Source organism: Ranitomeya imitator, chromosome 1 (genome assembly GCF_032444005.1).
Source record: "Ranitomeya imitator isolate aRanImi1 chromosome 1, aRanImi1.pri, whole genome shotgun sequence".
NCBI lineage: Eukaryota > Metazoa > Chordata > Amphibia > Anura > Dendrobatidae > Ranitomeya > Ranitomeya imitator.
Genome location: NC_091282.1, coordinates 194,081,209 through 194,094,415, shown reverse-complemented (window position 1 = coordinate 194,094,415; position 13,207 = coordinate 194,081,209). Strand labels below are relative to the sequence as shown.

General features: G+C 46.0%; 1 protein-coding gene across 2 annotated transcripts in view; it reads right to left on the bottom strand.

Moving 5' to 3' along the window:
* Nucleotides 1-719: 719 nt before the first annotated feature.
* Nucleotides 720-13,207, bottom strand: part of LVRN (laeverin) — a 200,058-nt gene continuing 187,570 nt past the window's right edge. For both annotated transcript variants that reach the window (XM_069753189.1, XM_069753199.1), the window contains exon 20: nucleotides 720-1,032. In XM_069753189.1, coding sequence (XP_069609290.1) covers nucleotides 874-1,032 — 159 coding nt within the window. In that variant the 3' untranslated portion in view covers nucleotides 720-873. The remainder of the gene's footprint in view (nucleotides 1,033-13,207) is intronic.

Here is a 13,207-nt window from a genome sequence, read left to right as displayed (position 1 = left end):
TTTGTGGAGCTCTCCTGTGACTGTGGTATTGCAGCTGTTGGAGTCCTGTTTACCTGGTGCAGTTTACTCTGCTGCTGTGGAGTGTAACAGCAGATTTTGAACTGAATTGTATCCTTTCTGTCAGTCCCTTGTTTGTCTCTTTCCCTGTGTTATATTTCCTGCAGTGGTACGGCTAGGGTCCTTGCTGGCCAGTCCACTAGCCAGAGTTAGCAAAGGTGACAGCCAAGGACTAGGCACGCAATGGTGGCGGGGAGAAGGACCAGCATAGGGCACTAGGGGGAGCTCAGTGACAGACACAGGTTGGTGTCAGGTGGTGTCCCATTCCTCACTCTCTACCTTTAGGCAATACAGAGCCCAAACAGCATTATGCAATATTCATAATAGCCATCCCCCTAGTGTATTCAGATCAGGATATATGCCCCCCACAAGTCAAGCTTAGTAAAGACTATGGAACATTTGAGACAAACAGCTATGATATAATGAGAACACAGATTTTTTTCCGGCTCGTTTTCTGAAAAGTTGGTCAGTTTACGTTTTAAAGATCTTATCTACATTGGGATTACTGTATTTCACTGCAAATTTTCTGCTGTACAATCTTATGTAAATACATGAGCATGGGGTCCAGGAAACCCTTCCCTATGTCTCAGGGTGTTTTTAGGGTGTAAATGATCTGCATTTTGATTTCTTGATTTTAATAAAAAAGAATATTACAAGAAATAGTAAATCAGCACATTTTTATTCATATCCCCACAGGTAAAAAAATATATATCAAGAATTTTGCTTTTCCGGCAAAATATAATTGGAACTTTAATTATATAAAAAATATTTTAAAAAGCTACAAAATTTCAAATGAAGCATTATGAATGGTAGATTTCAGAAATCCGAATCCAGTGTATTGCTCTGTAGCCAGTCAATAATTCTTGTGTTCACAACATTTATCCACTCTAACCGGGTTTTCTTGTTTGTTTGCAGCCATTCAAGTTCAATGTCTCTACTGCTTTCATCCATTGTAGTTGTGATGAATAACTCCAACTGAAATATAAAACCAAAAGAAAAGAAATAAGATGTACAAAAAATCTATTTGTGAAAAATAGTTATATTCACACATCAAAGAATTGTTTATGCGACTATGCCAATTATATATGATGCTTTTCTTGTCCTGATGAAGTAATCTAAAGTACTTTGAAACGCGTTGACGAAATAAAAATGACAGCATGCACTTTCGGTCTGGATTTGGATGCGATGCCAGCAGTGCATATTAATCCACAAATCCTCCTTATCTGTGTTTTCTCAGCCTGATATCCCATTGGACGTGAAGCGGCTGCATTTATGAATGATTGAAATGTTGTGTATACACAACAAAATCAGGTTAGTATAACCTTGTTTAACCCCTTAATGACCGAGCCAATTTTGACCTTAATGACCAAGCCAAATTTCACAATTCTGATCAGTGTCTCTTTATGAGGTTATAACTCTGGAATGCTTCAGATATCCCACTGATTCTGAGATTTTTTTCATGACATATTGTACTTTTTATCGTGCTAATATTTATTTGGTATGACTTGCATTTATTTGTCAAAAACAGTGAAATTTGGTGAAAATTTAGAAAATGTCACAATTTTCAAACTTTTAATTCTTATTCCCTTAATTCTGAGAGATATGTCACACAAAACAGTTTATAAATAGCATTTTCCACATGTCTACTTCACATCAGAACAATTTTGAAACAATTTTTTTTTGTTAGGAATTTATAAGGGTTAAGAATTGAACAGTGATTTCTCATTTTTCCAACAAAATTTACCAAACTATTTTTTTCAAGGGACCACATTACATTTGAAGTGTCATCTATTCGACAGTACCAAAAAATGACACTATTCTAAAAACTGCACCTTCAAGTTGCTCAAAACCACATTCAAAAAGTTTATTAATCCTTCAGGTGCTTCACAGGAACTGAAGCAACGTGGAAGGAAAAAATTAACATTTAATCTTTTTCACAAAATATTTACTTTACTTTAGACTCAAACTTTTTTATTTTTTACAAAGGTAACAGTAGAAAATGGCCGCAAAATTTGTTGTGCAATTTCTTCTGAATATGCTGATACCTGATTTGTGGGTGAAATCTACTGTTTGGACGCACGGTAGGGCTCCGAATGGAAGAAGGGCCATTTGACTTTTTGAATGTAAAATTTGCTGGAATAATTAGTGGACCCATGTTCTATTTGGAGAGCCCCTAATGCGCCTAAACAGTAGAAACCGCCAACAAATGACATCATTTTGGAAACCATGCCCTCAAGGATTTTATTCAGGGGTATAATGAGCATTTTGAACCCACAGATACAACACAAAATTTGATAACATTACATCAGCATATAGAATATGTCGTCACTAGTTTTGAGCACAAGTGCTCGCTACTTCAGTTTGCAACGGGTGCTTGGGTATGCACTGAATATCGCATGTGCTCAAGTGACATGCTCAAGTGACATGCTCGAGGCCCTGCCCTGCACGTTTCATGGCTGTTAGGCACCCAAGAAAAAGCATGTGGAGATCCACGATACCCAGTGCATACCGAGCAATCGATGCAAACTCGAATAGCAAGCACTTGCACTCAACACTAGCAGCCATATCGTTATTCTTTTTTTTTTTACTTTTGAAAAAAAACACCAATGCTAACCTCAACCTCAATATCTAACTAAGCTGGTGACAGAGGGGAATTTGATTTACTATTTTTTTTTATTTTGATCACTGTGATATAATATATATACAGTACAGACCAAACGTTTGGACACACCTTCTCATTTAAAGATTTTTCTGTATTTTCATGACTATGAAAATTGTACATTCACATTGAAGGCATCAAAATTATGAATTAGCCCTTTACCCTCAAGGGTGGTTTGCACGTTAATGACCGGGCCAATTTTTACAATTCTGACCACTGTCCTTTTATGAGGTTATAACTCTAAAACGCTTCAATGGATCCTGATGATTCTGACAATGTTTTCTCATGACTTATTGTAATTCATGGTAGTGGTAACATTTCTTTGATATTACGTGCATTTATTTGTGAAAAAAAAACGAAATTTGGCAAAAATTTTGAAAAGTTTGCAATTTTCCAACTTTGAACTTTTGTGCCCTTAAATCATAGAGATATGTCATACAAAATACTTAATAAGTAACATTTCCCACATGTCTACTTTACATCAGCACAATTTTAGAACCAAATTTTTTTTTGTTACGGAATTATAAGGGTTTAAAGTTGAAAAACCAAACCAAATAGAATCGAAGCATATAACTTATCACAACCAAAACAGACAAAAAATGCCCCTAAAATATAACTTTTATTTAATTAGGTAAAAATGACCTAATAGGGTCAGGAGACAGTATTACTTAACCATATAACTTAACACTAAAAAGGATAGAGGTATCTAGGTGAGGGGGTGCTCTCTCCCTAACTCACCCTATCTTACCGTGGAGGTTGGCACCCTAAATGCGACATGGCACCCCCACTCGATGATGGCTCTCCCTTAAGACCCTAATGGGGACTACCAAAAAAAACACCACCACCGACACCAACAATAATTAAAGTGCTAATGTGCTAAAGTGCTTTAATGACACCTGCAAGGTATATATATCGGTATTGTCATATACCAAATGATTTGTTTCAGGATTCTTTTGGTATGAATCCTGATGCCTAATAACTAGGGTGCAGTTTGTGAGCAGAGGTTAATAACGTAATAGTATGTGTCTGATGTTTAAGATATAGACTTAATACATCAAGGCTAATATGTCTTATCTCATTAGTTATAGATATTCAAAGAGAGAAATACCCGATGCGGGACAGTAACACTGTTGCCGGTTTCATTAAGATGTGGTATTCCCAAAAGCAGATAGATACAGATTTATCCACACCATGTAGGGACACCGTCACGTTCGTGGATGTTTATGAAATATTATTGTACACCACAAGATTAATATACCACAATGAGAATATATAGTAGCCGGCTAATGATTCAATTCATACCATAGTCAAACTGCCCAGTATCATAAGTAACAATATAGCCCCAATTATAGAGGCAAAAAAATTCTCACAAATGCTCAATTAGAGATAATGGTAAATACCCAGTTATATAGCACACTGCAGGACTTTGAGTGATCCATAGTTAGATCAAGGTCATAGAAAAAATAGTACAGATAGTACTTATCGATTTGTTGCCCATCCCGACGCGTTTCCCCCCGGGATATAGACCGGGGTTCATCAGGTGACCAGAAAAGGGCTTGTTTCCTAAACCGGGGGCTGCTGCAATGCGCTGCACCTCATCCTGAACACTAACTATGAAGCCTTTACCGTTTTGTTTGCTGGGTCTGTAGTGGATGGTGAAGTCCAGAGGTTGTAGGGCTAAACTCCACCGCAGCAATCTGGCGTTGTCTCCGGAGACCTGATTAAGCCAGACTAGGGGATTATGGTCCGTTAGGAGGGAAAACTGTCGTCCATACAAATACGGTTGCAACTTTTTGAGTGCACATACTACCGCCAGGCACTCCTTCTCGATGGCTGCATAGCTTACTCCGACTCAGGTAAGCTACCAGGTGGTCTTGGCCGTCCGGCCCGACTTGGCTCAGTACTGCCCCCAATCCAAACATAGAAGCATCTGTGTGAACAAGGAAACGTTTAGTTGGATTGGGTGTGGCCAATACAGGGGTATTGGTGAGGGCGTCCTTTAGTTGGCGGAAGGCTTCCTCACTCTGTGGGGTCCAGGTTACCTGGCGGGGTTGGTTCTTACGGGTCAGATCAGTGAGGGGCTTGGCTACGCTGCTGTAATTGGGAACGAATTTCCTGTAATACCCCGCTGTCCCTAGAAACGCCATGACCTGGGGTTTAGTGCGTGGGGTGGGCCATTTGGCTATGACCTCAATCTTGGCTGGTTCTGGTGGCTGTTTCCCACTTCCCACCCAATGCCCTAAATACTGAACCTCTGCTTTGCCCATGTGACACTTGTTTGGGTTCAGGGTGACTCCGGCCTTGTGGATCCTGTCCAATACTGTCTCTAGGTGATTTAGATGCTCTTCCCATGTCGCACTGTAGATGGCGATGTCGTCCGGGTAGGCACAAGCATAGTCCTGGAGACCATCTTCCGGTCAGCCAGCCTCTGGAAGGTCACCGGGGCATTCTTCATCCCGAATGGCATAACTCAAAACTGGAATAAGCCGAACGGGGTGACAAATGCTGACTTGGGAATAGCATCAGGACTAAGAGGAATCTGCCAGTAGCCTTTGCATAGATCCATGGTGGTCAAATACTTTGCCCCCGCCAGCCGGTCTAACAGCTCACCACACCCACACGCGGCATGGGATATGCATCCGTCACTGTTTTCTCATTGAGCTTACCTTAGTCTACACAAAACTGTGTAGTCCCATCCTTCTTGGGCACTAACACTACGGGGGATGCCCAGGGACTATCTGACTCTCCAATGACCCCTAAACGCAACATCTCTTGTCGCATCCCCTCTCGTACAGACTCAGGGACGCTGAAGGGGTTTTGTCGCAGGGGGGTCTGATCCTGGGTCTCAACCTTGTGTTGTGCCAGGCAAGTGCACCCTGGTCTCCCTGAAAACATCCTCTGTCGCTGCCTCAACAACTCCTCCACCTGCTGTCTCTCCCGGGGGCCTAGGACTTCACCCAAGTGTACCTGGCCCCATGTTTTAGACTGAGTCCTTTCCCCTAAGACATCCAGCAAGGGAAGTCTGGCTAAATCCTCTGCTTCAGGTGCACAGATGGCCACTACCTCTTCAGGGCATTCCCGGTAGGGCTTCAGCATATTCACGTGGAACATGCGGATAACCCTGGGGTCGTCACAATCGGCGACATTATAGGTTGTGTCGGCTATTTTCCCCACTACCTGGTAGGGCCCCTGCCATGCAGCTTGGAACTTGTTCTGCCTAGTGGGCTCTAACACCAGGACCTTATGTCCTATTTCCAAGGTGCGCTCTCTGGCCCTCCGATCGTACCATACGCGCTGGCGTGGCTGGGTCGCCTGCATGTTCTCACGTACAGCCTGGGTCAGCTCCTGTAGGCGGTCCCGGAAATCCAGCACATAGGGTACCCCTTCTATGAGGTCCTCCCTTTCCCAGTGTTCTAGCACTAAGTCTAGGGGTCCCCTTACCCATCTCGTGTACACTAGCTCGAACCGGGAGAACCCCGTGGATTCTTGGGGCACCTCCCAATAGGCAAACAGGAGGTGTGGCAAGAATTTCTCCCAGTCCCTGTAGGTCCTGGTAAAAGTCCCAATGAGTTGTTTAAACGTCCTGTTGAAGCGTTCACACAACCCATTGGTTTGCGGGGGGTACGGGACGCTTTTAATGGACTTTACGCCGCACAGCTTCCACAGTTGGTTGGTCACCTCTGCTGTAAACTGGGTACCCTGGTCCGAGATAATCTCCCAGGGAAATCCAACCCATGAGAAAACCTGGAGCAGGGCGGCCGCCACCGTCTCTGCCAGTATGTTAGGTAACGCAACCGCCTCTGGATACCGTGTGGCATAATCTACCACTGTCAATATATACCTTTTCCCTGACGGACTGGGTTTGGCTAACGGCCCTATCAGATCGCCCGCTACCCGGCTAAATGGTTCCTCCACAATGGGGAGGGGGCGTAATTTGGCCTTGGATCAATCTCCCCTCTTGCCAATGCGCTGGCAACTGTCACAGGTCTGGCAGTACTGACGAACATCATAGGTTATCCCCGGCCAAAAGAAGTTTTGTGTCAGACGATGCCTGGTGCGACTGATGCCAAAGTGCCCGGCCAAGGGTATGTCATGAGAGATTCACAGTAACTCCTGCCTATACTTCTTGGGAACTACCAGCTGTCGTTTTATAGTGGGGCTCGTCCCTGTGTGGTGCTGCTCTGTGATCCGGTAGAGGAGTCCCTGCTTCCATACAAACTGTTCCCCTTCCTGTACCCCTCTCCCCTTGCTGTGCCTTCCCACGATATCCCTCCAATGAAGGATCCTCAAGTAACTCCCTCTTAAATTCATCTGGGGAGGCCCAAGAAATGTGTCTGGCTATGGGAATACGTGTAGGGCTGGGATATCTTACCTGGGCCTCCTGAGTGTGATTCTGCCTCCGCAGCTCGAGCTTGTCTCCGGGTGGTCACAGGATATGTCTCAGCCAGAGGGGCAACCGAGAAGGCAGACAACATGGGCCCCAAGTCATTTCCCAGCAAGACGTCTGCAGGCAAATCTTCCATCAAGCCGACCTCAACAAGGCCATCCCCGACTCCCCAGTTCAGGTGAATCCTGGCAGTGGGCAGTGGGCTCCCCCTGCTACACGGACTGCCACTGTCCGGTCCGTTTTCTCTTGGTCCCAGATGAGATGAGGCTTCACAAAGGTCAAAGTTGCCCCGGAATCTCTTAGTCCCTGCATACGTTTCCCATTAACCCACACGACCTGTCGATGCTGTTGTCGATTATCTGCCCTGCCTGCCTGCATGGGGTCTACTTCGTGCAGCACTTCCTCCATCTCTTCCACCCCTTGGTTAGCCGTAGCCCCCAATGCCGGGTCAGCTTCGCCTTGGTAGCAGTGTACAGCAGCCCGGTTGAAGGTAGCTGTTCCCGCCTTTGGCCACTGGGTATGCTGAGTCCGGTTGGGACATTGTCTTTGCAAGTGGCCCAGCTGATGGCAGGGGTGGTATAGAAGGATTGTGGTAGGCCGGGTTTCTAGCTGGTCCCCCTACAATCTTCAGTGTTTGGGGCCCTAGAGGCCCATGGGCGGACCCCTAGTGACCATCTTTGATCCGGACAACTGGGGCCTCCTGGCATCATGATGTTCATCGGCCAGACAAGCGGCTTCCTCAAGAGTCGTTGGCCACCTGTCCCGAAGCCATTCCTGTGTCTCGGGGGTTAGTCCATTAAAGAATCGTTCCAACAAGAAGAGCTGGAGGACGTCCTCCTTAGTGGTTGCTTGGCTCCCTCGTACCCACTGTAGCAGTGACCGCTAGTGTTGAGCGATACCGTCCGATACTTGAAAGTATCGGTATCGGATAGTATCGGCCGATACCCGAAAAATATCGGATATCGCCGATACCGATATCCGATACCAATACAAGTCAATGGGACATCAAGTATCGGAAGGTATTCTCATGGTTCCCAGGGTCTGAAGGAGAGGAAACTCTCCTTCAGGCCCTGGGATCCATAGGGATGTGTAAAATAAAGAATTAAAATAAAAAATATTTATATATTTACCTCTCCGGCGGCCCCTGAACTCAGCGCGGGTAACCGGCAGGCTTCTTTGTTCAAAATCAGCGCTTTTAGGACCTGAGAATCACGTCCCGGCTTCTGATTGGTCGCGGGCCGCCCATGTGACCGCCACGCGACCAATCACAAGCCGCTACGTCTTTGAAAGTCATTAACGCGCTCATTTTTAAAAATGAGCGCGTTAATAGCTTGCGGTGACGTCGCGGCTTGTGATTGGTCGCGGCCACGCGACCAATCACAAGCCGCTACGTCTTTGAAAGCCATTAACGCGCTCATTTTTAAAAATGAGCGCGTTAATAGCTTGCGGTGACGTCGCGGCTTGTGATTGATCGCGTGGCCGCGACCAATCACAAGCCGCTACGTCTTTGAAAGTCATTAACGCGCTCATTTTTCAAAAATGAGCGCGTTAATAGCTTGCGGTGACGTCGCGGCTTGTGATTGGTCGCGTGGCGGTCACATGGGCGGCCCGCGACCAATCAGAAGCCGGGACGTGATTCTCAGGTCCTAAAAGCGCTGATTTTGAACAACGAAGCCTGCCGGTTACCCGCGCTGAGTCCAGGGGCCGCCGGAGAGGTAAATATATCAATATTTTTTATTTTAATTCTTTATTTTACACATCTCTATGTATCCGATACCGATACCCGATACCACAAAAGTATCGGATCTCGGTATCGGAATTCCGATACCGCAAGTATCGGCCGATACCCGATACTTGCGGTATCGGAATGCTCAACACTAGTGACCGCCGTAATTTACAGGCCCACTCAGCGTGGGTATCGGTTATGCTTTTTATAAGTCCGCGGAACTTTTGGCGGTATGCCTCTGGTGTCAGTGCATACTGGGCCAAGATCACTTCTTTGATCCGTGCATAGTCCATACAGTCCTTATCAGGTACCGTGCGACAGGCGTCCACTGCCCGGCCTGTCAGCTTGCTGGCCAGAATCTGAACCCGTTCCTATGGCTTCACTTGATGAAGGGCACACTGCCGCTCAAAGTCCTGCAGAAAGCCATCAATGTTATGACCTGGTGGTTAGGAGCACCCGGAATGACCTGATAGTTAAACCTCATACAGGACGAGCTCTGGGATGTGGGAACTCTGCTGACCGCAAGCCCTAATCCTATCACACACACTAGAAATAGCCGTGGAGCGCTCCTGACCAGACCTAGGCGCCTCGTCACAGCCTAAGAACTATCTAGCCCTAGAGATGGAAAATAAAGCCTACCTTGCCTCAGAGAAATTCCCCAAAGGTAAAGGAAGCCCCCCACATATATTGACTGTGAGTAAAGATGAAAGTCACAAACGCAGAAATGAAACAGGGTTCAGCAAAGGGAGGCCAGACTTACTAAATAGACAGAGGATAGGAAAGGTAACTTTGCGATCAGCACAAAAACCTACAAAAGACCACGCAGAGTGTGCAAAAAAGACCTCCGCACCGACTCACGGTGCGGCGGGGCCACTCTGCATCCCAGAGCTTCCAGCTAGCAAGACAAAATCACGATAACCAGCTGGACAAGGAAACAATGAACAAATAATGACTATCAGGAACTTAGCTTCTGCAGGAGAAGGCAGGTCACCAGAGAGATCCAGAAGCGAACTGAACAAATGCAAAAATATTGACAGCTGGCATGGAGTAACGATCTGAGAGGAGTTAAATAGAGCAGCCAACCAAAGGATAAACCACGTCACCTGTGTAAGGAACCTCAGAAGCCGCAGCTTCACTCATAGCCACCAGAGGGAGCCCATAGACAGAACTCGCCGAAGTACCATTCACAACCACAGGAGGGAGCTCGACAACAGAATTCACAACAGTACCCCCCCTTGAGGAGGGATCACCGAACCCTCACCAGAGCCCCCAGGCCGATCAGGATGAGCCAGATGAAAGGCACGAACAAGATCGGCAGCATGAACATCAGAGGCAAAAACCCAGGAATTATCTTCCTGACCATAACCCTTCCACTTGACCAGGTACTGAAGTTTCCGTCTCGAAACACGAGAATCCAAAATCTTCTCCACCACATACTCCAACTCCCCCTCAACCAACACCGGGGCAGGGGGATCAACGGAGGGAACCATAGGCGCCACGTATCTCCGCAACAACGACCTATGGAACACATTATGGATGGCAAAAGAAGCTGGAAAGTCCAAACAAAATGACACAGGATTAAGAACTTCAGAAATCTTATAAGGCCCAATGAAACGAGGCTTAAACTTAGGAGAGGAAACCTTCATAGGAACGTGACGAGATGACAACCAAACCAAATCCCCAACACAAAGTCGGGGACCAACACAACGCCGGCGGTTAGCGAAACGTTGAGCCTTCTCCTGGGACAATGTCAAATTGTCCACCACATGAGTCCAAATCCGCTGCAACCTGTCCACCACCGCATCCACACCAGAACAGTCCGAAGGCTCAACCTGCCCTGAAGAGAAACGAGGATGGAAACCAGAATTACAGAAAAAAGGAGAAACTAAAGTAGCCGAGCTGGCCCGATTATTGAGGGCGAACTCAGCCAAAGGCAAGAAGGACACCCAATCATCCTGATCAGCAGAAACAAAGCATCTCAGATATGTCTCCAAAGTCTGATTAGTTCGTTCGGTTTGGCCATTAGTCTGAGGATGGAAAGCCGAAGAAAAAGACAAATCAATGCCCATCTTAGCGCAAAAGGACCAACAAAACCTCGAAACAAACTGGGAACCTCTGTCCGAGACGATGTTCTCTGGAATGCCATGCAAACGAACCACATGCTGGAAGAACAATGGCAACAAATCAGAGGAGGAAGGCAATTTAGATAAGGGTACCAAATGGACCATCTTAGAGAAGCGATCACAAACCACCCAAATGACCGACATCCTTTGAGAAACAGGGAGATCTGAAATAAAATCCATAGAAATATGCGTCCAGGGCCTCTTCGGGATCGGCAAGGGCAAAAGCAACCCACTGGCACGAGAACAGCAGGGCTTAGCCCGAGCACAAGTCCCACAGGGCTGCACAAAAGAACGCACATCCCGTGACAAAGAAGGCCACCAAAAGGACCTAGCCACCAAATCTCTGGTACCAAAGATTCCAGGATGACCAGCCAACACTGAACAATGAATCTCAGAGATAAGTCTACTAGTCCAGCTATCAGGGACAAACAGTTTCTCCGTAGGACAACGGTCAGGTCTATCAGCCTGAAACTTTTGCAGCAAACGCCGCAAATCAGGGGAAATGGCAGACAAAATTACCCCTTCTTTAAGAATACCCGCCGGCTCCGGAACACCCGGAGAGTCAGGCACAAAACTTCTTGACAGGGCGTCAGCCTTCACATTCTTAGATCCCGGAAGGTATGAAACCACAAAATCAAAACGGGAGAAAAAGAGCGACCATCGAGCCTGTCTAGGATTCAACCGTTTGGCAGACTCAAGATAAGTTAAATTCTTGTGATCCGTCAAGACCACCACGCGATGTTTAGCTCCTTCAAGCCAATGTCGCCACTCCTCGAATGCCCACTTCATGGCCAACAACTCCCGATTGCCCACATCATAATTGCGCTCAGCAGGCGAGAATTTTCTAGAAAAGAAGGCACAGGGTTTCATCACCGAGCCATCAGAACTTCTTTGCGACAAAACAGCCCCTGCTCCAATTTCAGAAGCATCAACCTCAACCTGAAAAGGGAGCGAAACATCTGGCTGGCACAACACAGGGGCAGAAGCAAAATGTCGCTTCAACTCCTGAAAAGCCTCTACAGCCGCAGAGGACCAATTGACCACATCAGCACCTTTCTTGGTCAAATCAGTCAACGGTTTAGCAATACTGGAAAAATTAGCGATGAAGCGACGATAAAAATTAGCAAAGCCCAGGAACTTCTGCAAGCTCTTCACAGAAGTCGGCTGAGTCCAATCGTAAATGGCCTGAACTTTAACAGGGTCCATCTCGATAGTAGAAGGGGAAAAAATGGAACCCAAAAAAGAAACCTTCTGAACTCCAATTCGACACTTTGACCCCTTCACAAACAAGGAATTCGCACGAAGGACCTGGAACACCATTCTGACCTGCTTCACATGAGACTCCCAATCATCCGAAAAGACCAAAATGTCATCCAAATATACAATCATGAATCTATCCAGGTACTCTCGGAAGATGTCATGCATAAAGGACTGAAACACAGATGGAGCATTAGAAAGCCCGAATGGCATAACCATGTACTCAAAATGGCCCTCGGGCGTATTAAATGCCGTTTTCCATTCATCACCCTGTTTAATTCGCACAAGATTATACGCACCATGCAGATCTATCTTGGTGAACCAACTAGCCCCCTTAATCCGAGCAAATAAATCAGACAGCAGCGGCAAAGGATACTGAAATTTGACTGTGATCTTATTAAGAAGGCGGTAATCAATACAAGGTCTCAAAGAACCATCCTTCTTGGCCACAAAAAAGAACCCTGCTCCCAATGGTGACGACGACGGACGAATATAACCCTTCTCCAAGGATTCCTTTATATAACTCCGCATAGCGGCGTGCTCTGGCACAGATAAATTAAACAGACGGCCCTTAGGAAACTTACTACCAGGAATCAAATTAATAGCACAGTCGCAATCCCTATGAGGGGGTAGGGCACCGGATTTGGGCTCTTCAAATACAGTTAGGGCCAGAAATATTTGGACAGTGACACAAGTTTTGTTATTTTAGCTGTTTACAAAAACATGTTCAGAAATACAATTATATATATAATATGGGCTGAAAGTGCACACTCCCAGCTGCAATATGATAGTTTCCACATCCAAATCGGAGAAAGGGTTTAGGAATCATAGCTCTGTAATACATAGCGTCCTCTTTTTCAAGGGACCAAAAGTAATTGGACAATGGACTCTAAGGGCTGCAATTATCTCTGAAGGCGTCTCCCTCGTTAACCTGTAATCAATGAAGTAGTTAAAAGGTCAGGGGTGGATTCCAGGTGTGTGGTTTTGCATTTGGAAGC